This window comes from Pseudoliparis swirei, chromosome 8, assembly GCF_029220125.1.
Source record: "Pseudoliparis swirei isolate HS2019 ecotype Mariana Trench chromosome 8, NWPU_hadal_v1, whole genome shotgun sequence".
NCBI classification, from domain to species: domain Eukaryota; kingdom Metazoa; phylum Chordata; class Actinopteri; order Perciformes; family Liparidae; genus Pseudoliparis; species Pseudoliparis swirei.
This window is the reverse complement of record NC_079395.1, coordinates 1,558,228-1,585,308: the sequence shown is the minus strand read 5'-3', so window position 1 is coordinate 1,585,308 and position 27,081 is coordinate 1,558,228. Positions and strand designations below refer to the sequence as shown.

The following is a 27,081-nucleotide window of genomic DNA, read 5'->3' as shown; positions in this document are numbered from 1 at the left end:
TTAACATTGGAGTCAATGGGAGAGGTCTGGGGCGATTTTCATTTCGCCCAAAGTCGCCCCAGAAGGGGCGGGGCCATTTGAAGCACGACTTTAGGCGGACTGAATGACTGTTACCTGATTGGACAATGACATACAGAGGCAGAGCAGACGTCTAGTGGTAGAATGCGACTTTTTTCTTTTCCCCCGAGGCAGTGCGTCGCCCCAATCGCCCTTATGGACAAGCCGCCCCTGGTCGAATCCAAGAACAAGAACAGATCGAGGTACGACGACGCGGCCGCACATATTCATTGGCTGTGCGTTGAGCTTTTAACGACCTGTGATATTATATTCATGGTTCAGGTGCCACAGAGCGATTGCTGTTTCACACGAGGGAAGAGGCCTTCACCAAGGGGCCAATCAGGTCAGCCTGCTCCTCACAACAGAGATATATCTGTTATTAACTTGTATACCCGTGTGTCTTAAATCTATCACAAGTTGGCAGTTCAAACATTATTGTCAGGGTTCGTACGTCATGGAAAACCTGGAAAAATCCTGGACATGTGTTGTATTCATATGTGCATTTACGCTGAGTTTTAAACAATTAATATGCTTTTAAAAGAATGACGCTCTAAATATAAGCCGGCAAACGCTCTGATACTTTTCCGCGCTGCAAGTGAACGCACCTGAACTGAAAAAACATAAATGTTTATTCTTTTAACCCTTGTGTTGCCGATTAAATATTACACCCTCCCCCCGCCTTTGGGTCATTTTGACCCGATTCAATGTTTCGCCCTTCTGTTACCTTTATATTTACTAACATATTTTACCCTTTGGGTTCAATTTGACGCCAGCAATTAAAACCTCCAGAAAATTATTAGAATTAATATTGTTTTCCAAGTTTAAGTGTGAGGCACTTTATGTTTGTTTGTTGACTACCGAAAGAACACCGACATTAAACATTGAATGGGGTCAAATTAACCCGAAGGCCGGGGGAGGGTGTAATATTGATTCGGGTCAAAATTACCCGAAGGCAACACAAAGGGTTAATCAAACTATTGTCTCATTCATTTGTGTCATTTAGGGTTATATACTGTATGATTTGGAATTCTCATAGTTCGTTTAAATAATAAATTGTATCACTTTTTTATGTATACACCGAGGTTCACAAAATGTTTGGTCATGGAAATTTGGTTTAAAGTCGTGGAAAAGTCCTGGACACCCATTGGTCGACATGTGTATGACCCCTGTATTATATCTGTTTACCATTTAATGTATATAAAAAAGCTAATTGTCCATTTTGGTGATCTTTCAGGAGGTGGAGGGGGATGGAGTGGTTGGCTTTGGGCAGCAGAAGAGGGAAGTGAGTGCTCAGCACATCTGGCTGGACAAAGCTGATGTTTGCCTCGGTCTCGGACTCCATCAGGCAGCCAGGCAGCTGCTGGCAGAGGCCCACTGTGTGGCTGAGGTGAGCTCCTGCTCTCAGGGAATTGTGTTTTTCTCTCACTCCAAGGGGATCAGAAATCTATTGACAAAGTACATATTTACTAAATCAGGAGTTTAGTTATCTTGTAACTAAATTCCTGTTTCCAGGATCACTGACTGCTTCCCTTGCAGCCTGTAAACCTTTTCTCTACCTTCAGCTCTAGACTCTCATCATGAGATGAGAAGGAGGTGAGTTGGATTGCTCCGTAAACACTTCAAAACGCTCCTTAAAACCCAGTAGCTGAGCGTTCTGTTTCTATTCACTCCACAGTACGAACTCAATGGGGAAAAGTGTAAATGGCCCTGAGCTACTGTTGCTATGGCAACCAAACTTTTCAGTAAAGGTGCGTTTTACTCGCTACTATTTATTATATATTTATATATAATAAATAAATAGTTATGAGTAAAACGCACCTTAACTGCTGAACTGAAAAGTTTGGTTGCCATAGCAACAGTAGCTCAGGGACAGCTAGAAGCTACAGAGCTAGAAGCTAGACAGCTACAAGCAACAGAGCTAGAAGCTAGACAGCTAGAAGCTAGACAGCTACAAGCTACAGAGCTAGAAGCTAGACAGCTACAAGCTACAGAGCTAGAAGCTAGACAGCTACAAGCTACAGAGCTACAAGCTACAGAGCTGAGAAGGAAGTGAGTTGGATTGCTCCATAAACACTTCAAAACGCTCCTAAAAACCCAGTAGCTGAGCGTTCTGTTTCTATTCACTCCACAGTACGAACTCAATGGGGAAAAGTGTAAATGGCCCTGAGCTACTGTTGCTATGGCAACCAAACTTTTCAGTAAAGGTGCGTTTTACTCGCTACTATTTATTATATATATATAATAAATAGTAGCGAGTAAAACGCACCTTAACTGCTTAACTGAAAAGTTTGGTTGCCATAGCAACAGTAGCTCAGGGACAGCTAGAAGCTACAGAGCTAGAAGCAACAGAGCTAGAAGCTAGACAGCTAGAAGCTACACAGCTAGAAGCTAGAGAGCTACAAGCTACAGAGCAAGAGGCTACAGAGCTAGAAGCTACAGAGCTACAAGCTATAAGATAGACAGCTACAGAGCTAGAAGCTAGATAGCTAGAAGCTACAGAGCTACAAGCTATAAGATAGACAGCTACAAGCTACAGAGCTAGAAGCTAGACAGCTAGAAGCTACAGAGCTAGAAGCTACAGAGCTAGAAGCTAGAAAGCTACAGAGCTACAAGCTATAAGATAGACAGCTACAAGCTACAGAGCTAGAAGCTACAGAGCTAGAAGCTAGACAGCTAGAAGCTACAGAGCTAGAAGCTACAGAGCTACAAGCTATAAGATAGACAGCTACAAGCTACAGAGCTAGAAGCTACAGAGCTAGAAGCTAGACAGCTACAAGCGACAGAGCTACAAGCTACAGAGCTGAGAAGGAAGTGAATTGGATTGCTCCATAAACACTTCAAAACGCTGCTTAACTGAAAAGTTTGGTTGCCATAGCAACAGTAGCTCAGGGACAGCTAGAAGCTACAGAGCTAGAAGCTAGACAGCTAGAAGCTACACAGCTAGAAGCTAGAGAGCTACAAGCTACAGAGCTAGAAGCTAGACAGCTACAAGCTACAGAGCTAGAAGCTACAGAGCTAGAAGCTAGACAGCTACAAGCTACAGAGCTAGAAGCTACAGAGCTAGAAGCTATACAGCTAGAAGCTACAGCGCTAGAAGCTAGACAGCTAGAAGCTACACAGCTAGAAGCCACAGCTCGAAGCTACATGGCTAGAAGCTTCAGGGCTAGAAGCTACAGATCTGGAAGCTACACAGCTATAGGCTACAGCTAGCAGAGCTACAGCTAGAAGCTACAGCAACCCCCATCACCAGCTAGCTCACCACAGCAAGGGCAACTGCTACGCCGAGCGTCACAAAGGCTCATATCGCTGCTCATTGGGGCTCCTTCACTTCAAGAGTCTCTCGTTGTCCAACGTGTTCAAGCAAAGTGCCGATGTCACAACTATTGAACAACTATTTACAATTCAAACAGATGGATTTGCAAGTAAATGACAAAAGTTTGATTCAAAGAATAAACATTTATAGAAATATTTATTCTTTTAATCAAACTATTCTATCTCATTCATTTGTGTCAATACTAAATGTTGTCACTTTTTCATGTATACACCGAGATTTCACGAAACTTTTAGTCATGGAAATTTGTTTTAAAGTCCTGGAAAAGTCCTCGAAATCTATGGGTAAAAATGTGTATGAACCCTGACTCCATCTCCTTCCGTCCAGGAGCTCAGAGACCTGACGACGATGGCTAGAAGTTTGCTCAGCCTGGCCGTGCTGGCTTGTGAGGAGCAGAACTTTGCTCAGGCTTTGATTCTGCTGGACGAAGCCCACGCTCTGGGAGGGGATGAGGAGTTCTGGTACCAGCTCACCCTCACCAATGTCAGAGCTGTGGTGGGCCAGAGGGACCAAGACGCACACACCAAGGTACGGACACACAACCTTCTAAAAGCCCTCGACGCAACAATGACCTTCTTTTCTTTTCTTCGGCAGGCTGAACAGATTATAAAACGAGGCTGTGTCGCCCTGAAGCTGGTTCTGGAGCGGCGAGTAAACCGAGCCCCAGAAATTATATTCTTCATCACCTCGTTAGAGATGAGGTAACAGAGCTCTGTGTTGTCCTTTTCTATGAGGATGTCTTTGTCATTTTTGAGCTGCACTATCCAGTGGGTGAAGGGAATGTACATCCTGGTCCTATGCGCTTTGTTGTGTTCCAGGGGTGCCGTTGAATCTATACGTGCCCTTGGTGGCGGTGAACCCGGGAAGAGATTTAGCAACGAGGCGGTCCAGAGGCTGATGGCCGCCTGTGATACCCTCAGAGAGTGCGCCAGTGGTTTCATCACACTGGGCTACAAAGACCACGCAGCAGAGACGCATGCCGAGTACGCACACGGTCTGAGGTCAGTCCGTCCGGAGCCACTACAGACCTCAATCACACTGCAAATCTCTAAGCCGTCCTATATGCCCTATGCAAATACAATGTTTACTCTACTTGGGTGCATGGAGGTAGCTTTGACAGTTACATCTTATTTTTATACTACCATCACACCTGAAACCCAATGGGCCTCATGCAAGAACACAAGCTGAAGTGTAACACGAATCAGGACTAAAAACCTTCAGGTTCTCCCTGATGTCAGATGTCCAGCCAAAAGAAAGCCACGACAATAGTGGTACACAACTTGGTCACACAAAATATATAAATGGGCAGAAACACATTAAAACCGACCCGGATAAGACTTATTTAGAGCATGATCACCCTCTTGTGGCTGAAATGAGTAGTACAGGAACAAACGTTTGTTTTTATCCTTGCAACACTTTTTTTCCACCTGTTCTTAAGTCATAAACAATGTTGAGCGGACACAATTAACTGTTTTTCTCACTTGCATCTCGTCTCGTCACTTGCTTTTGTTGTCGTCCTAAAAAATGACACCAAAATTGAACAAACCTCTCTGTAAATTGCCACGCTATGATGATGATGATGATCATTGATGATGTTAAATGGTCAACAGAATATTCCTTTTACATACCTTTGTCTTCGTATATATTTTTTATTTTTGTTGACGATAATGTAAGTTTCTGACTCCTCGTGGATATCATCATGTATAAATTAGTGAACGCCACTAATCCTTTAAATCACTCACACTTGCCACGTAGGAAAACAATGTGCTTGTGTAAGTTTTTCTAGCACGAGTCTGCTCTCACATCCTCTCCTTGTCTTTGTTGCACCAACAATGTACCTGCAGAACCCTCGCCGGCCGCTCCGCTCACGCAGAAGACAAGCGGCGCTTCCTGCTCGACGGCGTCTCCCAGCTGCAGCTCGCCGTCACGGAGCAGGAACACGTGGCGCTGACCGCTCAGACGCTGCTGCCCTCACAGCAGGAGGTAAGTACCGTTCCTCCAAAAACACGCCTTTCGTCTTGAACGATGCCTTCGGGAGGCATTCCGTGTCTCACACCTTCAGGAGAAAACGCTGACGATGAACAACAGAAGCAGAGAACGGAGGAGAAACGCATAACTCGTGGTACCAGCTGTGACTCTTCTGGGCCCAGAAGCTGAGTCGTGGGTAGAACTGCCGGCCCGTGAAGGACGTGTGCAGACGGCAAAACGTTTGATCCCATTTAGAGAATTATCAGAGTGTGTTTCTCCTTTTTGAGGAAGGCCGGATACTCTGAACTGCGGTTTGGTGCATAAGCACAAACCACAGTCAGAGCCTTACTCCCCGCAACCCGTAGGCGCAGGGAGGCGACCCTCTCGTTCTCCGGGGCAAACTCCAACACAGCAGCGCTCAGCCGGGGGCTTGTGAGTATCCCCACTCCCACCCGGCGCCTCTCACCCTGGGCAACTCCAGAAAAGAAGAGAGTCCAACCCTCCTCCAGGAGCTTGGTTCCAGAGCCAGCGCTGTGCGTGGAGGTGAGCCCAACTAGATCTAGTTGGTACTGCTCCCCCTCCCGCACCAGCTCTGGCTCCTTCCCCGCTAGCGAGGTGACGTTCCACGTCCCTAGAGCTCGTCTATGCCACCGGCGATCGGCTCGCCCAGGCCCCCCGCCCAGCCTGCCGCCCGGTCTACATAGCACCCGACCCCGATGATTGTCCCTGCGGGTGGTGGGTCCACAGGGTTGCTGCTCCATGTTGTTTCTTCGGGCTGAGCCCGACCGGGCCCCATAGGCGAAGGCCCGGCCACCAGACGCTCGCCGACGAGCTCCCCTCCTGGGTCTGGCTCCGGGAGGGTGCCCCGGTTTCCCTTGTCCGGGCGAGGTAGCTGAAGACCGTGTGCTGCTATTCATCAGGGTTTTTGAACCGCTCTTAGTCTGGACTCTCACCCGAGACCTGTTTGCCTTGGGAGACCCCCGGACAACATAGCTCCCGGGATCACTGAGCCTCTCAAACTCCTCCACCACGTTAAGGTGGCGATTCACGGAGGAGATATAAGTTAAATTAGTTAAATTAAATAAATAGATCTTCTCGGTTTTCTGTTGATAAATGTTGAGAGTCTCCTGGTCGTTGGTGTTCTTCAAGGCAGATCTCAGTTTCTCATTCTCAACAGTGAGCCGATTACCGACACTTCAGGGTATCGAACCCCATCCCAGTAAACCAGGAGTACCATTACCAGTGCCTTTTTTTTGGGAGGCTTGTGGGTAATTTTCTAGTTACCCTCCCCCCTCCCTCCCTCCCTCCCTCCTTCCTAATTTTGTATTTGTATTTTTCCAAACGACTGAATGTAAAGTTCTGTATACCCCAACTTCTTGGCGGTGGTATTATTCTTCATTCTTGTGTTTGCAAAATCATGAAAATAAAAAAAAGAATAAAACAAAACGAAATAAAAGTTTGAAACCTCTCAGCGCCTTAAGCTGCGTTTACTCCTGTGAGTTTTAGCGGCTTATCTCCATGGCTTTACCCGCGTATGACTTTGACTTTAAACACCTTAAAGTATTTTTCTTTGACATCGGTACTAAATTCTCAAAGGTCCCATCTGATTTTGTATTTGTATTTTTCCAAACGACTGAATGTAACGTTCTGTATACGCCAACTTCTTGGAAGTGGCATTATTCATCATTCCTGTGTTTGCAAAATCAATACAAAATCATAAAAGAAAATAAACAAAACAAAACAAAAGGTCGAGCGGCCTTGAGGTCGAGCGGCCTTTGTTTCACCGTCTCGTTCAGAGCTGCTATGTCTCCAGCTGGTCTTTGTTGTTGACCGCTCCGTTTGGAGGGAAGTCTTTTCTTTAGTCACAGACGATTATTTTCCACCGGCTCGAGATTCAAAGTGTTCTCAAACTTGATCTTGTTGTTAGCCACCATCTCGGTCGTAGCTCTGACCGAGACCTTTCGCCCCGCAAAGGGCTTTCTCCAGCGGCTCTGTTCTCCATGCGTGGGTCTTCTGAGTGTCTTCACTGGTTGTAACGTTCTCTTGATGGATGATGCAGAGTTTCTACGCGAAAAGCTGCATATCTCAGATTAAATGTTTTTCTTGATCAACGGAATCCTCCGTATTTATAAAACTAATCTTGGTGTCTCCCACCTTCTCCTGCGGATCGATCCTCAGGGTTTCATCAAACTTGATCTTGTTGTTATCCATAATCTCGGTCAGATCCCTGACCGAGCCTGTTGCCCCGCAAAGGGCTTGTTGAGTGGCTGAGTTGTCCACGTCCACGCATGGATCAATTCAGCCCACTCTTTGATGGTAACAACCTTCTGGTTGATTATGCAGGGGTTCTGCGCAAATGTTTTGGGCAGCTGCATACCTCCAGTATTACTTTTCTTGATTAACGGAAGCCTCCGTATTTATCAATTCGATCTTGATGTTTCTCCCTCGATCTTCAGGGTTCTATAAAACTTGATCTCATCCATCATCTCGGTCGTAGCTCTGACCGAGACCTTTAGCCCCGCAAAGGGCTTTCTCCAGTGGCTCAGTTCTCCATGCGTGGGTCTTCTGAGCGTCCTCGCTGGTGGTAACGCTCTCTTGATGGATGATGCAGGGTTTCTACGCGAAAAGCTGCATTTCTCCAATGACTTGTTTGTTGATACATGTCTTCTGTAGCTAACAAGTTGATCTTGTCTGAGTGCACTTTGGTTCTCTGTGCGCTTTGGTTCTCTGTGTGTGTTGTGCCGAAATACTCAATAATGCTCTAAGAAACTGAAATTGTTGTCTCCTATATATTGGCATTCGTGACAACACTGATTAAAGCCCCCCCCCCCAATACAAAATCATGAAAATAAAAAAAGAATAAAACAAAACAAAACGAAATAAAAGTTTGAAACCTCTCAGCGCCTTAAGCTGCGTTTACTCCTGTGAGTTTTAGCGGCTTATCTCCATGGCTTTACCCGCGTATGACTTCGACTTTAAACACCTTAAAGTCTTTTTCTTTGACATCGGTACTAAATTCTCAAAGGTCCCATCTGATTTTGTATTTGTATTTTTCCAAACGACTGAATGTAACGTTCTGTATACCCCAACTTCTTGGAAGTGGCATTATTCATCATTCCTGTGTTTGCAAAATCAATACAAAATCAGGAAAAAAAAGAATGAAACAAAACAAAACAAAATAAAAGTTTGAAACCTCTCAGCGCCTTAAGCTGCGTTTACTCCTGTGAGTTTTAGCGGCTTATCTCCATGGCTTTACCCGCGTATGACTTTAAACACCTTAAAGTATTTTTCTTTGACATCGGTACTAAATTCTCAAAGGTTCCATCTGATTTTGTATTTGTATTTTTCCAAACGACTGAATGTAACATTCTGTATACCCCAACTTCTTGGAAGTGGCATTATTCATCATTCCTGTGTTTGCGAAATCAATACAAAATCATGAAAATAAAAAAAAAGAATAAAACAAAACAAAATAAAAGTTTGAAACCTCTCAGCGCCTTAAGCTGCGTTTACTCCTGTGAGTTTTAGCGGCTTATCTCCATGGCTTTACCCGCGTATGACTTCAACTTTAAACACCTTAAAGTCTTTTCTTTGTCATCGGTACTAAATTCTCAACGATCCCATCTCACATCAACTCTGAATCCTCTCAGCGCCTTATGCTGCGTTTACTTGCCTGAGTTTACCCGCTTGAGCTTTTGTGGCTTTTCGCGGTTTCACGTGACTCGTTACACACCCACACAACCTGCCATTGGCAGGGCGACGCCTCCCGGCCTTCACGACACCGTTAGCTAGACACCTCGTACTTTTGAAGTGGAAACACATTCTTCCGCCGACACATAACAGTTTAACAGTTAAAGAGATCCTAAATCATATAAAACTTTTAAAGATCAGATTTGGACTCAGATATTCCAGTGAATCCTTCGAAGAGACCTGGAAGCCTTTTATTAACTATTTGAACGCTGCTGCAATCCAACAGGAACTAGTCAACTAAAAGACCCCCCCGCCCCCCCAAGGACACCACACAAACGTGAACATCTAACGCCCTCGTGTTTGGGTTCATCTCATCGCCTGTAGGCTCACGCAGCTCGGTGACTTTCATCGACTCCGTCAGAATGACCACCGTTTCCAGCGCTACTTTTTCATAACGCTGATCGGCTTTCCCAACTCGGCTTCTTCACCTGCAGCTGATTCTACGTCGTCTCTGCCGCTGTCTTCCTCATTACCGCCGAGAGAGACGCCTCGCGAGCGTCGAAAAGGAAACGTAACCATGCACACGACCTGCTAGCCGATCGATCTCTTCTCTCCTTCTTCGCTGCCTCTATCTCTGACGCCAAAAGATCATTCTACAAAAAACTAAATTCAATCGTCTTTCTCTAACCCATTAAACTCGTCTCTATCTTTTCCAACCTCCTTGACCTCCCCTGTCCCCCTCCTTCCACACTTCTACCGAGCCACTTTGTCGTCTCCTTTACAAACCAGATAGACGACATACGCTCCTCCTTCACTAATCCACTTTCTATCACTACACTTCCATTAACTTCTTCTTCGTCCCCGTCTCTTTCCTCTTCCAGCTCCTTGTCTCCTGATCAGGTTCTTACCTTAGTAACCTACAGCGCCTCGACCACCTGACCTCTTGACCCCATCCCATCTCACATTCTCCAGGCTGTTGCTTCTGACCTTCTAACCTTTCTCACCCATCTTATCAACAGCTGCTTCTCAACCGGCCGTTTTCCTAACCCTCTGAAGGAGGCGAGAGTAAACCGTCTCCTGAAGGGAACCACCCTCAACCCGTCTGAAGTCAACGACTACAGACCTTTCTCTCTTCTTCTCTCCAGAACTCTAGAGCGATCTATCTTCAACCAAGTGTCCTCCTCTCTCCACAGAGAGACTCCAGCAGAATCCGCAGGACCAGTAAAGGAGCGGCAGACCAGCGAGAGCTTCTTCAGTCCCAGCTTGAAGAAGCTCCAGAACCAGATCTCCAACTGGCCTCCGAGGAGCAAGTGGTACCAACACTTGATCCCATGATGCAGAGGTAACAAAACCTAAAGAGACTTCCTAGAAAGAAAGGAAGGAAGGGAGCGAGGGAGCGAGCGTGCGAGTGAGTGAGCGAGTGTGCGAACGAGCGAGTGTGTGAGCGAGTGAGTGAGTGTGTGTGTGAGCGAGTGTGAGTGTGCGAGCGAGTGAGTGTGAGCGAGTGAGTGTGCGAGTGTGTGAGCGAGTGTGTGAGCCATTCTGCCTGTGATGTCTTTGTGGCTTTGATCTGTGACATCACTGAAGTATATAAGTAGGAGAGAACCGTTTCAGTTTCTTTGAGAGTTAGAGGAGAGTTTCAGCACAGCGCACCCAGAGAGAAGTAAGCCGCACACAGAGAGAAGCAAATCACAAAGAGAGAAGCAAACCGCACACAGTAAGATCATATTGATAGCTACGGAGGACGTGCATCAACGAACAACGATCACTGGAGAAATGCAGCTGCCGGAGGCTTTCGCGCAGAACCGCATAATCCGTGATAAGAAGGTTAACATCAGCGAGTACGCTCAGAACATCCAGGCCTGGAGAACTGAGCCACTCGAGAAAGACCTTTGCGGGGCAAAGGCCTCGGTCAGGGATCTGACCGAGTTGATGGATAAGAACAAGACCACGTTGAAGATCGAGCAGGAAAGGGTAGGAAACATCGGGATTGTGATGATTCAGTTTAGTTATGGTTTTGTTGTGTGCCTTTTTGTGTTTTTCTTCTGTCTCCTCCTCCCTTCTCTGTTTTCCTCTGCAGGCCTGGTGTGTGACAGGGAGTTGGCTGGCTCCTCCCAGCAGCAAGCGAGGCACACCTGTTTCCACTCACCTAATCACCTGTGTATAAAGGCCTAGTCCTCTTGCCACTTCCCTGCCAGATAATTCCTTGTGTTCGACCCTACGGTGTGTCTCGCTGCTATCCTGGGTTTTTGCCTCCTGTCTCTGACGTCTCCATGCCAGCCAGCTTCCTGCCTCCACTGCCTTTTTTCTTTGCCTCTGCTTATCTAAGAATAAACTTTTTGCTTGTGATCATCTCTCTAAGTCTTTTGCTTTGGGGTCCAGTATCTCTAGGCCGTAACAGAATTATCTGGCCAAAGTATGGACCCCGCAGAGACTGAGAGAATTAAGCAGGCTCTTTCCTCACAAGGAGCTCGTGTGGGGCAGCACGAACGAGCTCTGCAAGGAATCATGGAATCCCTCCAGAACCTTGATGCCGGTGTAACTCAGCTCAGCAGCCGCCTGACCCAGTTTTCCACCCAGCTCAACGTTCTGACGGCTCCAGCTCCTGCTTCACCGCCTCCAGCTCCAGATATTCAAGTCATTCATCCTGCCAACCCGTGAACCATTCATCCCCACCCCTGTGAGGTATTCAGGTGATTCAGGGACATGCAGTCAGTTTCTTCACCAGTGCTCCCTAGTCTTTGATCAGCAGCCTTTAACTTACTCCTCTGACAGAACTAGGATAGCTTTCGTTATGAGTTTGTTATCGGGTAAAGCGTCTGCATGGGCGGTGGTCATAGCCAAGGGTAATCCAGCTATCTATAACTCCTTTCCTGTGTTTGAGACCGAAATGCTTAACGTTTTTGATCACCCGCTTCAGGGTAAGGAGGCCGGTAATCGACTCCTTTCTTTACATCAGGGTTCAGAGTCAGTCTCTACATACTCCATTGATTTCCGCATTCTTGCAGCAGAGCGGGTGGGGTGAGGCTCTACAGACAGTTTTTTCCGTGGATTAAACGAGGAGTTAAAGGACGAGCTAGCTGCTCGAGATGAGACCTCGTCCTTGAGGAATTAATCTCTTTAGCCATTCGCTTAGATAATCGCCTTCGTGAGAGGCGAGGGAGAACAGGCAAGCAGAGATTCCTCCCCTTTCCCAACCCAAGTCACCACGTCCGGCTGGACAGTCTGCACCTCCTAACCCACGCCTGGAGCCTTTTCCTACGGGACCCACTTCCATCAGCCTCCTCATCTCTAAGCCCAGAGGAGCCTATGCAGCTTGGGAGAATGAGGCTCTCACCTGCCGAACGTGAACGCCGCTTCCTCCAGAAGCTCTGCATATACTGTGGCCAGGCTGGCCACATTCGAGCCAACTGTTCCGTCCTGCCAAAAGAGCAGGCTCATCAGCCAGGGGAGGGGCGCTGGTGAGCCATACATCCGCCTCCCTGCCCTCGTTAATCGCCTCCAGTTAAAGGGTACTGTTTCCTGTGCACAAGTTTCCTTCCTCCAAGTCTTAGTAGATTCAGGGCTGGAGAACTTTATTGACTCTGAGGTTGTTTTCCAGTCAAATCTTCCTCAGAACCCCTTCCCGAGCCCAAGGACATTTTTTCTCTTGATGGTAGACTTCTAGCCCGTGTAACTCACCGTACTGCCCCAGTGTCACTGTTACTCTCAGGTAATCATCATGAGACCATTTCCTTTATCTCATTCCTCACCCCTTGCTCCGCTTGTGTTAGGTCTCCTGGCTTAAACTCCACAGCCCACACATAGACTGGACCACCTTATCCATCATCAATTGGAGTTTGTTCTGCCACTCACTGTTTGCACTCTGCCATACCCACCACTGTTACTTCCAAACCTGTTCCCCTAAGCCTGTTGACCTCACGTCAGTTCCTCGGAGTATCATGACCTCCAGGAGGTTTTCAGCAAGGATCGTGCCCTGTCTCTACCACCTCACCGACCTTATGACTGTGGCATTGACTTGCTCCCGGTGCTCCCTTGCCTTGAGCAGACTATATAATATCTCCAGGCCTGAAAGGGAAGCCATGGAGACTTATATCACTGACTCTGTTGCTACTGGTCTCATTCGCCTTCTCGCTCCATTGGGGCAGGGTTTTTTGTTGCCAAGAAGGATAAGACTCTACGCCCCTGTATTGATTTCAGGGGCTTGAATGACATCACAGTGAAGAATAAATATCCTCTCCCGCTCATAGATTCAGCTTTTGGTTGCTTCCATCAAGCCACCATCTTCTCAAAGTTGGACCTCCGAAATGCCTACCACCTAGTAAGGATAAGGAGGGAGACGAGTGGAAGACTGCATTTAAGACTCCCCTGGGACATTTTGAGTATCTTGTTATGCCTTTTGGGTTAACTAACGCCCCTGCTGTGTTTCAGGCACTCATTAATGATGTCCTTCGTGATATGCTTAACAGATTTGTCTTTGTTTATCTTGATGATATCCTCATTTTCTCTCGTGACCCCCAAGAACATGTCCAACACACAAGGTTGGTGCTGCAGAGACTGCTAGAAAACAGACTTTATGTGAAGGCTGAGAAGTGTGCATTTCATGTTTCCTCTGTTTCATTTCTGGGTTTTGTGGTCGAGAAGTGGCAGGTCAGAGCCGACCCTGCCAAAGTCATGGCAGTGGCCGAATGGCCCACTCCTACAACGAGAAAGCAACTCCAAAGGTTCCTTGGTTTTGCCAATTTTACCGCAGGTTTATTCGTGACTATAGTCGAGCAGCCCCACTCACCAAGCTCACCTCAGTTAAAGTTCCCTTTGTGTGGTCATCTGCAGCTGAGGCTGCTTTTGCTAGGTTGAAGTGTTTGTTTTCCTCTGCTCCTGTGTTGTCTCATCCTGATTCTTCAGCTCCTTTCGGAGTCGTGGATGCCTCCGACACTGGTGTCGGGCAGTCCTCTCCCAGCGCTCAGCCTCCGACCAGAAGTTGCATCCCTCGCCTTCTTTTCCGCCCGGCTCTCCCGCAGAAAGGAACTATGATGTGGGCAACCGGGAGTTGCTGGCAGTAGTCTTAGCCCTACAGGAATGGAGGCACTGGCTGGAGGGCACGACTCACCCGTTTGTGGTATGGACTGACCACAGAAACTTATCGTATCTCCGTTCTGCTCGTAGGCTCAACTCTCGCCAGGCTCGGTGGGCGCTTTTTCTGGGCCGGTTCAGCTTCACCTCACCTATCGGCCAGGCTCACGGAACGTCAAGGCGGATGCCCTGTCACGTCAGTTCGCTCCTCCGGTTGAGGAGTCCTCCGTGGGGACCATTCTGCCATCCTCCTGTGTGGTGGGAGCAGCCAGGTGGGAAGTTGAGAGGGTGGTCCAGGAGGCACAAGAGGACCATCCAGCTCCTGAGGATTGTCCACCGGGTCGGATGTTCGTTCCACCGCACGCCAGATTTTCAGTGCTCCAGTGGGGACATGATGCTAAGATAGCTTGCCATCCAGGAGCACTTCGGACTCTAGGCCTCCTCCAGCAACGCTTCTGGTGGCCCTCCATGTCCTCTGACACCAAGGAGTATGTCGCCGCCTGCTCCGTCTGCGCCCGCAGTAAGGCATCCCACCGCGCCCCTGCTGGCCTTCTCCGCCCTCTTCCCATTCCTTATCGGCCTTGGTCTCACATCGCCATGGACTTCGTGACGGGTCTTCCCCCATCGGAGGGTAATACAGTTATCCTGACTATTGTTGACCGCTTCCAAGGCCGCACATTTCATTCCCTGCCTAAATTACCTTCTGCTCTGGAGACTGCTACACTAGTCATCCAGCATGTTTTAGATTGCATGGCATTCCTCAGGACATTGTTTCAGACAGGGGTCCGCAATTTGCCTCTCGAGTTTGGAAGGCTTTTGCCAGGCGTTGGGCCGGCCAGTCTGTCATCAGGTTACCACCCGCAGACCAATGGCCAGACTGAGCGTGCTAATCAGGACCTGAGGCAGCCCTTCGTTGTGTCTCTTCTCGCCATCCAGTCTCCTGGGCCTCCCACCTGCCTTGGGTTGAATATGCCCACAACTCCCTGGTTTGCTCCACAGGTATGTCTCCATTCATGGCTTCTGTTGGGTTCCAACCCTCTCTTTCCCACCCAGGAGAGGGATGTGGCAGTTCCCTCAGTGCAGGGCATCTTGCGTGCCAGCAGAGTCTGGCAGGAAGCCCGGCAGCTCTCACTCGCACTGCTGCTCGCAACCAAAGACTTGCAGACCGCCATCGCACTCCAGCCCCGGACTACCAGCCCGGCCAGAAGGTCTGGTTGTCCTCCCGTGATCTTCCACTCCAGACTGAGTCCCGCAAACTGGCACCCAGGTACATTGGGCCGTTTGTGATTGAACGGATTATTAATCCCGCTGTGGTTAGGCTCAAGCTGCCTGCTGGCTTGAAGGTCCACCCATCATTCCATGTTTCACTGCTCAAACCAGTTTCCTCCAGTCCTCTGAGTCCTCCGGCCGAGCCCCCTCCTCCGCCCGGATTATTGACAATCACCCTGCTTTCACCGTCCAGCGGTTGTTGGATGCGTGAGGCGAGGCCGGGGTTCCAGTACTTGGTGGATTGGGAGGATACGGGCTAGAGGAGCGTCGTGGATCTCCGCCCTTATTTTGGACCCTGATCTCCTTAGGGACTTTTATATTAGGTACCCGGACAAGCCTGGTAGGACGCCAGGAGGCGTCCGTTGAGGGGGGGGTACTGTGATGATTCAGTTTAGTTATGGTTTTGTTGTGTGCCTTTTTGTGTTTTTCTTCTGTCTCCTCCTCCCTTCTCTGTTTTCCTCTGCAGGCCTGGTGTGTGACAGGGAGTTGGCTGGCTCCTCCCAGCAGCAAGCGAGGCACACCTGTTTCCACTCACCTAATCACCTGTGTATAAAGGCCTAGTCCTCTTGCCACTTCCCTGCCAGATAATTCCTTGTGTTCGACCCTACGGTGTGTCTCGCTGCTATCCTGGGTTTTTGCCTCCTGTCTCTGACGTCGGGCCAGCCAGCTTCCTGCCTCCACTGCCTTTTTTCTTTGCCTCTGCTTATCTAAGAATAAACTTTTTGCTTGTGATCATCTCTCTAAGTCTTTTGCTTTGGGGTCCAGTATCTCTAGGCCGTAACAGGGATGGTTGTTACCAAGAGAGAGATGGCGAAGGCGCTCCAGGATTGGAAGTCTAAGCCACTGTTATCCATCTCGGTCAGGGCTCTGACCGAGATGGATAACAACGGGATCAAGATGGATAACACCCTGAATATCGAGGAAAAAGAAAAGTTTGAAAACATCAGGATCAACTTGATAAATGCGGCAGGTTCGGTTTATCAAGAAGACCACCTGATTGGAGAAATGCAGCTGCCGGAGGCTTTCGCGCAGAACCCCTGCATAATCCATGATTTGAAGGTTACCACCAGCGAGGACGCTCAGAAGATCCAGGCCTGGAGAACTGAGCTACTCGAGAAAGACCTTCGCGGGGCGAAGGCCTCGGTCAGGGCTCTGACCGAGTGGAAGGATAACACCAAGATCGAGTTTGATAACATTCTGAACCTCGAGCGGTTAGAAAACATACGGCTAACTGCTGAGAATGAGAAATTGAGAGGAACACCAGCCCTGAAGAACACCGACCAGGAGGCTCTCAACATTTGTCAGCACAAATCAGAGAAGCTGAAGAAAGACCTTTGGAAGTGGAAGCAGAGAGTAACTTCCCTTCAAGGTGAGCTCCAGACAGCCCAGGTTAACATCAAAGACCTGCTGGAGACCAACGCTTCTCTCAAGGAGACAGTGAACCGGGTGCCTTTCGGTCTAAAGGCACCGGGCAACACCCAGGTGGTGTTGGAGGAGAAGAACACCTTCCTCAAAACTGAGCTCCACAAAGCCCAGGTCAACATCAAGGACCTGCTGGAGTCCAACGCTTCTCTCAAGGAGACAGTGAACCGGATGCCTGTCGGTCTAAAGGCACCGGGCAACACCCAGGTGGTGTTGGAGGAGAAGAACACCTTCCTCAAAACTGAGCTCCACCCAGCCCAGGTTAACATCCAAGACCAGCTGGAGACCATTGCTTCTCTCAATGCGGCAGTGGACTGGATGCCTCGTGGTCAAAAGGCACCGGCCAACATGTTGGAGGAGAACACCATCCTCAAAACAGAGCTGAAAGAAGCCAAGCTCCAACACAGGAGATATGCAAGGACCATCGCTGATATGACTCAGCATTCTACTGATTTTATCTTGGAGGTACAGGATGCGACCAAGGACCTGGAGAATGAGAGGATCACCCTCCGAAGAGATCTCCACACAGCCAAGGTTAACATCAAAGAACACCTGGAGACCATTGCTTCTCTCAACGAGACGGTGAACCGGATGCCTCTCGGTCTTAAGGCACCGGACAACACCCAGGTGGTGTTGGAGGAGGAGAACACCTTCCTCAAAACTGAGCTCCACACAGCCCAGCTCAAGAACAAAGAGCAGCTGGAGGAAACTGAAACTCTCACTGAATCCCTTTGCAGGTGGAAGCAGAAAGTCACGGCTGTGACTCAAGAAAAGACTTCCCTGCAAAGGGAGCTCCACAGCCCAACACCAGATTAAACACCAGCTGGTGTTGGAGGAGGAGAAGAACTCCCTCCAAAGTGAGCTCCACACAGCCCAACGCCAGATCAAAGACCAGCTGGTGTTGGAGGAGGAGAAGAACTCCCTCCAAAGTGAGCTCCACACAGCCCAACGCCAGATCAAAGACCAGCTGGTGTTGGAGGAGGAGAAGAACTCAGTGACCTGACATAGCGTCTGTAGGTTATTACACTTCTCACTACAGTGACCTGACATAGCGTCTGTAGGTTATTACACTTCTTACCGCTGTGACCTGACGTAGCGTCTGTAGGTTATTACACTTCTTACCGCTGTGACCTGACGTAGCGTCTGTGTGTTTTTCACAGCTCCCTCCAGTGTCAGCGCCATGCTTGCCCGGCTGGCCTCGTGTTCTCGCTCGCCATCCAGACTCCGTCAGTCCAGCGTCTGTCCGGTGTCCATCAGAGCGTACGCTCCGGCTAAATGTGAGTCCCGGCTGAGAGGGGCGCCTTGCTGCTCTGCCGATGTGTAATTAAAGGTGTCTTTGTTGTTGCCTGCAGTCCCACGTCCTCATGGCAAGTCCCTCGCCCACCGCAGTGAGCTGAAGCAGGCCAAACGCATCGTGGTGAAGCTGGGCAGCGCCGTGGTGACGCGGGACGAGTGCGGCCTGGCACTGGGGCGGCTGGCCTCCATCGTAGAGCAGGTCACGCCGTTCATGTCGCCCAGGCGTGAGAGACACTGCGGCTGCGTGAAGACGGCGCCACGTACCTGCACACTCGTCACCTTTCGGTGAAATTCACCGTTTTGAAATCAAAATAGGTCGTCCGCGTGAATCGTGTAGATCCGAAGAGATTTTGTTTTGGGGGGGGGGGGGGGGGCGTTGAGACTGCAGTGAGGGGCGGAGAAAATGCGAAGTGGTGCTCTTTGCAATAAAACATCTTTGATGGGGCGTGTGAGTCTCGGCCAATCAGCGTTCAGATGTCCTCAGCGTTTGGGGGTTAGCGTTTGCTTGAATGTTAGCCGCTACATCTACTGCTGTCACGCTGCACGGCGGATCGATGCTAACAAGGTACCCGCACGTTAAAAACGATGTGACCCCCCCCCCCCCTTCACCCCTCCAGGGCTCCAGACTAACTTTTTTTACTAGGAGCACAGTGGCCCCCAACTTAAAATGTTAGGGGCGCAAGCAGAATATTTAGGGGCGCACACTATAAATCGACTTGCAAAGTGTTCTTATTTGGCAATGAAATACTCCGTGTTAAACTTCAATAGCATATCGCAGGGCTCTCAAGTTTTGAAGACAGGCAAGAGTGACGTTTCCATCAGCAGCACCCCCCCCCCCCACCCCCGCAGAACGCAATTTTCGGATATTAGTCAGTCGCGCGCAATTCCAGGATGCTTTATTTTCATTGGTTGCTGGATTGAATCTTACCCAGATTCGGGTTGTTTTCTGATTGGCTGTTGTGTAGCCCATTTCTTTTTTTTGATTGGCTGATAAGTGGCTCCTCACAGCAGAACTCAGGGGAGCGCTTGATTCCTCCACGGTGAGGGCAGCGCGGCTCATGTTGGCGCGCTGCGGCACATTAAAACATTAAATAGCCAAGAGTTTTTTTCAGCGTGAGAAATACGATGTGTGGCGGGAGTGCGTGACGTAAGACCGAAATGCGTGAGTCTCACGCTCAATGCGTGACACTTGAGAGCCCTGAATTCGGCCTCCTCGGCGCACTGGTTAGCCTCTTGTCTTCTCAATGGACTGGGAGTGGAGCTGCACTTTCATTGCACAGGTCGCGGCACATTTTATGTTTCAGACTGGCGTTGTGTTTGATCAGCGTGTTTTAATTGTGTAGTGCCAGTCTTATCAGCACATTTCGTGTTCCCCGCATGTTGTGGGAATCGACAGCAGAATGTACAGTTCATTGAGTTGGTCTCCCTGAAACACCTCAGCCAGGTGAACTCGCAGCCACTCATCGCCAAAGCTGAACTTCCTGCCTTTTTTCGCCACGACCGTTTCCTCACGATCTGAGTCTGACTCATTCTCGGGATTTGTCTTCTCTATATCATTAGGTTTAGGAAGAAAGTCCGAACTGATAGTCCGCTTCGCCATTGTCCATTGTTTACAGGAGACACCGCTATGTCAAATCTTTGGAGAACCCCCAAGTCCCGCCTCTTTTCACACATTATCCTATAACCGTGGTCATCCCCCCCCCCCTTCCCGCTGTCAATCATCCCCCCCCCCACCGCTCTCACACACAGGCCAGCCTTCTTCTTCTTCTGTTTTCGTCTCCTTTCTTCTTCTGGAGTTAATGTCGGTTAGCAAACCAGTCATTCAGGCATTACCACTAACTATAGTGGGCTGAAGTGTAGAACAAGTTTGTCAGCAACAAAAATATTTAATAACAAAAAAATAAAAAACCTGCTAATTTACTGGTCGCGCATGCGCGAGTTGATGAAAAATTTACTCGCACTGTGTCTAATTTTAGCCCTGCCCTCATGAGTTTGCAGGTATGGTGCCAGGTGGGTGTCGATGAAGACGGTAAAACAAAGTGTGTGTGTGTGTGTGTGTGTGTGTGTGTGTGTGTGTGTGTGTGTGTGTGTGTGTGTGTGTGTGTGTGTGTGTGTGTGTGTGTGTGTGTGTGTGTGTGTGTGTGTGTGTGTGTGTGTGTGTGTGTGTGTGTGTGTGTGTGTGTGTCTCCCTCTAGTCTCCCTCTAGTCTCCCTCTAGTCTCCCTCTAGTCTCCCTCCAGTCTCCCTCTAGTCTCCCTCTAGTCTCCCTCTAGTCTCCCTCCAGTCTCTACATTTCTGTCCCCTTCTGCAGATTCTGGTCACCAACCTCGATTTCCACGACGAGCAGAAGCGCCGCAACCTGAACAGCACGCTGCACGAGCTGCTGCGGATGAACATCGTGCCCATCATCAACACCAACGACGCCGTGGTGCCGCCCCCCGTTCCCAACAGCGACCTGCAGGGGGGGAATGTGGGTGACGGGCATGCTGCGTGAAAGACGGATGCTTTTTCTTACATTTCCACCATCACTGACTCTTAACTTCTCTGACACGTTGTTTTCGTGTTCCAGGCTGTTCAGCCTGTGGTGCTTTGATGTTTCTATTGTTCTCCTGCGTGCGTCCTCTCCTTTTGCAAAGAGGTGAACGCGTGCCGTTGCTTTGGCAACCGCATGGCACCGCGAAGCTTTTGTTGCAATGAAGCAGCAGAGAAGCGTTTCTCCTCCTCTTGAATGTGTGTTTGTGTTCCAGGTGATAAGCATCAAGGACAACGACAGCTTGGCTGCTCGGCTGGCCGTTGAGATGAAAGCAGACCTCCTCATCGCCCTGTCTGATGTCGAAGGTACAGTTTGAGTTTGAGTTTGAGTTTAGTTTATTTCGATCAGCAAAATATACAACAATCAGAATTCAACAAAAGAAAAGAATGGCTGACCGAAAGGGTCGAGTCTGAAGCTACCTAGCTTATAAGAGCCCTAACCTATGAATTCTCAAAAAAACGTATTTCAAAGAACCATATATATATATATATATATAGAAACACACACATACACATATACATAAAACAAAACAAACAAACCAGAATTTCTAGAACTTGTCTCCATCACCCGTTACTTCTTCTGCTTCATCGATGCTGTTACTTCTATACTTCTCCAGTCATGTCTTTACATTTTTTCTTGAATGACAGACGTCTGACTTTACATGTGTGCATCAACGTTGGCTTTCTTTACGTATTTCATCTTTTCAAAGGCCTGCAGAATGTTTTTTATCATGTCAAGATGTATCAAGAATACTCGTCATAGGTTACCACAAACCCACGTAGTTTATGTTGTCGAACAATTAACTGCGTGGGAATTATATAATCTACAAATTCCTGTTTTTTTATTGAGGTTTTAGGAAGCTGTGTTCTGTTGTTCTTTTCCTGACCTAGAGACCTGACGGCAGGATGCCTCTACATCAGTCCCACCTTTAGTGCAATGATAAAACAGGTGTACTTCAGTAAATCAGAAATGTAAATCCTCATTAGTCAAGCAGCTTATTATTCCAGCAATAATCTGCTGTCCCTGCATCGTCTTTAGGATTGAACATCACATCAGTCACCTGTCCGTATGAACTCGTTGTCGGTGGCCTGTCAATGTGACTGCGTTGGGCTGCGTGTCGGATTACACATGCAATGCTCTTCTCCAGGCTTATACGACCGGCCCCCGGGGACAGACGATGCCAAACTCATCGATATATTCTATCCCGGAGACCAGCAGTCGATCACCTACGGCACCAAGTCCAGAGTCGGCATCGGCGGCATGGAAGCCAAGGTCGGCGCGGCGGTGGACGCGTTCTCTCGAAGTGTCAACGGCGCCGATGGAAACACGGCGGCGTTGACACTCCGTCCCGTTGTCCTCTGCTTCAGGTGAAAGCGGCGCTCTGGGCTCTCCAGGGCGGGACGTCGGTCGTCATCGCCAACGGCACACACCCGAAGGTCACCGGCCACGTCATCACGGACATCGTGGAGGGGAAGAAAGTCGGCACCTTCTTCTCTGAAGTGAAACCTGCAGGTATTTGGTTAAACCACGTGCAAAGAGGATTTGATTCACTCTGTTTCGATGTTTGACGTCTGCACCGTGAACCCCACCAGGTCCGACCGTGGAGCAGCAGGCGGAGATGGCTCGCCATGCAGGCCGGGCTCTGGCCTCCCTGGACCCCGAACAGGTGAGACTCGCTCACTATGGTCGGCTCTTTAAATGCGAGAACGGCATATATTCATCACTGATATATAAAGATTGAATCCCACGAGAGAGCATCCCCCGCTGAGCACACACAGAAGAAACTCCCAGGAAGTGAATCCTTCATCACCTGATGCAGGTGTAGCCTGTGGCTCAATTTCAATATCTGTTTACCAAAGTCTCTGATGTCGTCTCCAGGTTCGGCTGTGGAGCTCAATTAGTGTGGAAAAAACACAAAATCAAATAGTTGAGTTTTACGGGTTTTTACTGAACATAAAAATATATCAAGTACATGTATTTATAATGAAACAGAACGTTGTCTTAATGGACGGTCCTCGTGTTCATCCGACTCGTGGGCAGCTCTTCATCTTCATGTGATACACATTTATATCAGCTCAAAAAACCTGACCTGTACAAAAGGTCACATAAAACAGTTAACTCAAAACACAAACAAATGTTAACAGCAGAAACCAAAAGCGCTGACACAGTCAGGGAAATACAAAGGAAAAGAAAAAACATGTAACATAACAAAATGGGGTCTAACATTGACTCAACATATGCTCAGCACATTGCACAGTCCACAACACAACATTCACTTCAAGAAAAGGAGGAACACTCGCGCTGCACTCAGCGCTGTCTGCACCATCCAAACAGGAAGTGACCTCCATGACCCGGATATTTATGAGGACTCTGGTCCTGGATTGGCCAATGAAAAGATGTTCCTCCCTGAGCCAATCAGTGGGCGACACACACGGGCTCACCACACCCATCCCGCCGTCACGCTGCTGGTCGCTGTCGTCCCTCTCGAGGACGGTGATATGTTCTTCTCATCGGGGGGGGGGGGGCGCTGTGCTTGTTCTTCCAGAGAGGGGAGATCATCTGCTCGCTTGCTGACCTGCTGACGGAGAAGAAAGATGAGATCCTCAGTGCCAACAAGAGAGACATGGAGTTAGCAACCACATCAGGTACAGAGGAGACCCGCGGACCCCTGGAGAAGCATGTGAAGGAGGGTCACGTCATCTGGGTCAGCGTGCTGTGTGTCTGAGCTCAGCCGTGGATCGGCCATGAGCGGGTTAGAGTTAGGAGTTTAGAAGTTAGCTTGCAGAGCAGGAGTCAGGATGACATCAGCAGCGTTCTCCTCTCGTTGCTGACGGCACATCGATGTTCCATCCGAGGATCTCCAGAGCGTTGCGTTGTGTTTTCTTCCCGTTCGCAGGTCGTCTCTCTCAGCCTCTGATCGACCGTCTGAGTCTCTCGTCTGCGAAGCTGAACGGCCTCGCCATCGGCCTCCGTCAGCTCGCCGTGTCGTCCAGGCATAGCGTGGGTCGGGTTGTGAGGAGGACCAGGGTGGCCAACAACCTGGAGCTGGAGCAGATCACCGTCCCCATCGGGGTCCTGCTGGTCATCTTTGAGTCGCGTCCCGATTGCCTCCCGCAGGGCGGTAAAGCCGGCGTCCGGCTGTCGACGCGAGGCCTTCGCTCAGCGGGGGCTGGGGGACTCACCCGGGTCACTGAAGGTCACGTTGACGTGCTGGATGTTGCGTTTCAGGTGTCGGCTCTGGCTATTGCCAGTGGAAATGCTCTGCTGCTGAAGGGGGGTAAAGAAGCGTCCAACACCAATAGAATCCTACATCAACTCACACAGGAAGCGCTCTCCAGCCACGGAGTGGCGGACGCCGTTCAGCTGGTAACACTGAAGCCGTGGCGTCAGTGAAACGCACGCGGACAATACCACCTCTAAGATATTCCGTGATATAAAACAATGTACTCGTGCAGGTGAGCACCCGGGAGGAAGTGGAGGATCTGTGCCGACTGGACAAGCTGATCGACCTGATCATCCCGAGGGGCTCGTCCCAGCTGGTCCGGGACATCCAGAGGGCGGCGAAGGGCATTCCCGTCCTGGGCCACAGCGAGGGCGTCTGCCACGTCTACCTGGACAACGAAGCCAGCATCGACAAAGCCATCGACATCGGTGTGTGGGCGAGCGTTCACGATCCTGCACTCATTTAGATCACGGCGTTGTGAATGTTGTCGTTATGTTCCATCGGGGTCCGTACGGTCATGGAAAACCTGGAAAAGTCATGGAAAAAAACTTAAATCATAAACATTTTGGAAAAGTCATGGAAATTAGTTATAATCACATGTTCACTTCCGCCGAGTTTACAATAATTCATATGTTTTTTTTAAAGAAACGGTCCAAAAAACGCACAACATTTTCTAAATTGTTCATGTTTATACTGAGATTTCTGTTTGGTCGTGGACATGTGGTTTAAAGTCCTGGAAAAGTCCTGGAATTTTAAAATGGTCATTTCCAGGCCTGGAAAAGTCATGGAAAAAAACGTAAATCATAAAAGTTTTGGAGAGCGCGGCAGCGGCGCGAACCGGCGGACGAACTCCGCGCGTCGCCCCGGAGTTGTACGTCGTTTGTGCGGAGGCAGCTTTGCAGGTGAGTCCGGGGGGAGGGCAGGGGGGATTTGAACCATCCACTTTAACGTGAGGTCATGACGTCATAAGCAGTGGGGGGGGGGCGGCAGTTGGGCGGCAATAATAATAATAATACATTCATTTTATAAGGCGCCTTTCAAGGCACTCAAGGTCGCCGTACAACACATTAAAAATGGACACAATTAAAAACACTCAACAATGAGAAGAAAAGAGGTTTTGAGAAGTGGACTTGCTGCTTCACCAACAGTCTCAGCATTTCTCCCGGAGACACGGAGACCGACACCGGAGGCTCGTGGGAGAGGAGAAGGTCCGCAGAGTCCGTCTCCGAACCACGCATGCGCGGTTAGATGTGGTCCGACTGGCCCTGACGTCATGATCACGTTGGGCACCGATAATCTCACGAGAGCGAGGCGCTTGCTGTTGCTTCTTTACGGACTGCCTGGCCCAGTGCATGATGGGAGATCCCAACGAGGTCTGTAAACTACAAGTTGCCTACAGAATGAACTAACAGGAAGTGAGTGACTTCCTGTGTTTTCTTGACAGGCAGCTGGAGACCCTCCCACGCAGGCACGTGCACAGGTAGAGCCCTAGTGGTGCTCAAGCACCTCCCCCTTTGCCCTGGATGAGTAAAGTGCCCTTTTTGCTGGAGCCCACTTTTTTCATTCATCAGTATTTAAGAAGAAAAGTTACTCTCTCTCTGTCATCAAGTCCCCCCAAATGTGTTTTAATATCCGACGGGGCATTTATTTGAGTTCTTGTGAGAATTTCGCCCCGACATGCTCCGCGACGCTCGTGATGACGCTCCCACGTGATGACGCTGTTTGGACACGCCCCCTGCTGCTGCCGCCGGCTCTCGTCTGCTTTCCAGGTGAGAAGCAGTTCATCTCCAACGAGCTACTTTGAGCCTTTGTGAACCCTTTCCGTGGAGCAGCATTATATGCATACATGGCACCAAGAGAATTACCCACAATGCATTGCAATGTGCCGTTAAACACGGGTTAACCAGTCGAAGCATGGAGATGTCACGTTGGTGTTCAGCCTGCATGTGAAATACATCAGAAACATTAAGGATTAAAGATGGAACATTAAAACACAGGAAATCAGAGCATGTTTATTCATTTATTAAACATTTGTTTTGTTATTGAAGCTGTTTTGACAAAAACAAGTAAATAGATTATTTTAAATGATGTTTGGAAGACGTTCAAGTCAGGGAGTAAAAGTATGAACAAATACCCACAATTGAACACAATATTTGTTGATGTTGTCATGGTAACGGGATATGTTCAAGCCCTACAGCAGGGGTGTCAAACTCATTTTCACCGAGGGCCACATCTGCCTCATGGCTGCCCTCAAAGGGCCGGTTGTCACTAACACGGTATAATTCTAACTACTCCAGAACATATTGTTAAATAACTGTCTTTGCATTTGTTTATTGTTTATTTAGGTGTACTTATATAAATGTATAACTATATATGCAAATGTATTTAATATTATAAAATACATCTATTTAATTTCATTATATTTATTTTAACCCACATTACTTCATCAAAGATCAAACAAACATTATTACATTAACTTTGTTAAAAGCTTTGTCACAGTTGAGACAGGTGGTTCTCCACTGGTCTGGGCAGTGGTTCTCCACTGGTCTGGGTAGTGGTTCTCCACTGGTCTGTGCAGTGGTTCTCCACTGGTCTGTGCAGTGGTTCTCCACTGGTCTGGGGCTGTGGTTCTCCACTGGTCTGGGGCAGTGGTTCTCCACTGGTCTGTGCAGTGGTTCTCCACTGGTCTGGGGCAGTGGTTCTCTACTGGTCTGACTTTGGGATGCACTATCACCCCTGAATGACAAGCTGAGACCTAAATCGAGGGACATTTTTAACTTCTCAAATGTATTTAATGAAAAGATGGTGCAGTTTGAACCTGAGAGTTCAGAATATCACAGTATGCACAACAAAACTATTTGGAAATATTCCCTTTGACAGTCAATTATGAACCAACAAGTGAATCTTAAGGACACAAGGTAATACAACATACATTACTTACTCAGTAACTTCAGATTTTAAAACATGTCTAAACAGTGCGTTCATGCATAAACATGAAATAAAAAAGTCTGGTTTTAAAAAGCCTCAAAAGATGTAATTCATGGCTCACTCACTGAACCTCTGACACATAAAGCTGCTCTACAAGTCAGTCTTGAGGAGCAGCTTTTATACACAAACTATAAATACATTAAACAGGGGTAATTAAAAAAGATTCACATATTCAACATTAACTTTTCTTCTGACCATATTATAAATACTGAACAACATGAAGCAGCACTCA

The 27,081-nt window shown here is 48.6% G+C and overlaps 2 protein-coding genes across 2 annotated transcripts; both read left to right on the top strand.

Annotated features, from left to right (window-relative positions):
* The first annotated feature begins 213 nt into the window (after positions 1-213).
* LOC130198352 (cilia- and flagella-associated protein 46-like) lies at positions 214-4,278 on the top strand. Its single transcript, XM_056421503.1, has 5 exons — positions 214-260; positions 340-400; positions 1,292-1,444; positions 3,716-3,916; positions 4,207-4,278. Exons 1-5 carry the CDS (start codon positions 214-216, stop codon positions 4,216-4,218), a joined length of 474 nt encoding a protein of 157 aa, XP_056277478.1. The 3' UTR covers positions 4,219-4,278.
* A 1,009-nt stretch (positions 4,279-5,287) lies between these two features.
* LOC130198351 (delta-1-pyrroline-5-carboxylate synthase-like) lies at positions 5,288-26,278 on the top strand. Its single transcript, XM_056421502.1, has 13 exons — positions 5,288-5,371; positions 17,971-18,087; positions 18,163-18,392; positions 20,357-20,575; positions 20,853-20,943; positions 21,786-21,910; positions 22,006-22,150; positions 22,231-22,304; positions 23,184-23,283; positions 23,535-24,004; positions 24,094-24,289; positions 25,010-25,234; positions 25,306-26,278. The coding sequence occupies exons 2-13, from the start codon at positions 17,991-17,993 to the stop codon at positions 25,386-25,388; spliced, it is 2,055 nt and encodes a 684-aa protein (XP_056277477.1). The 5' UTR covers positions 5,288-5,371; positions 17,971-17,990; the 3' UTR covers positions 25,389-26,278.
* The last annotated feature ends 803 nt before the right edge of the window (positions 26,279-27,081 follow it).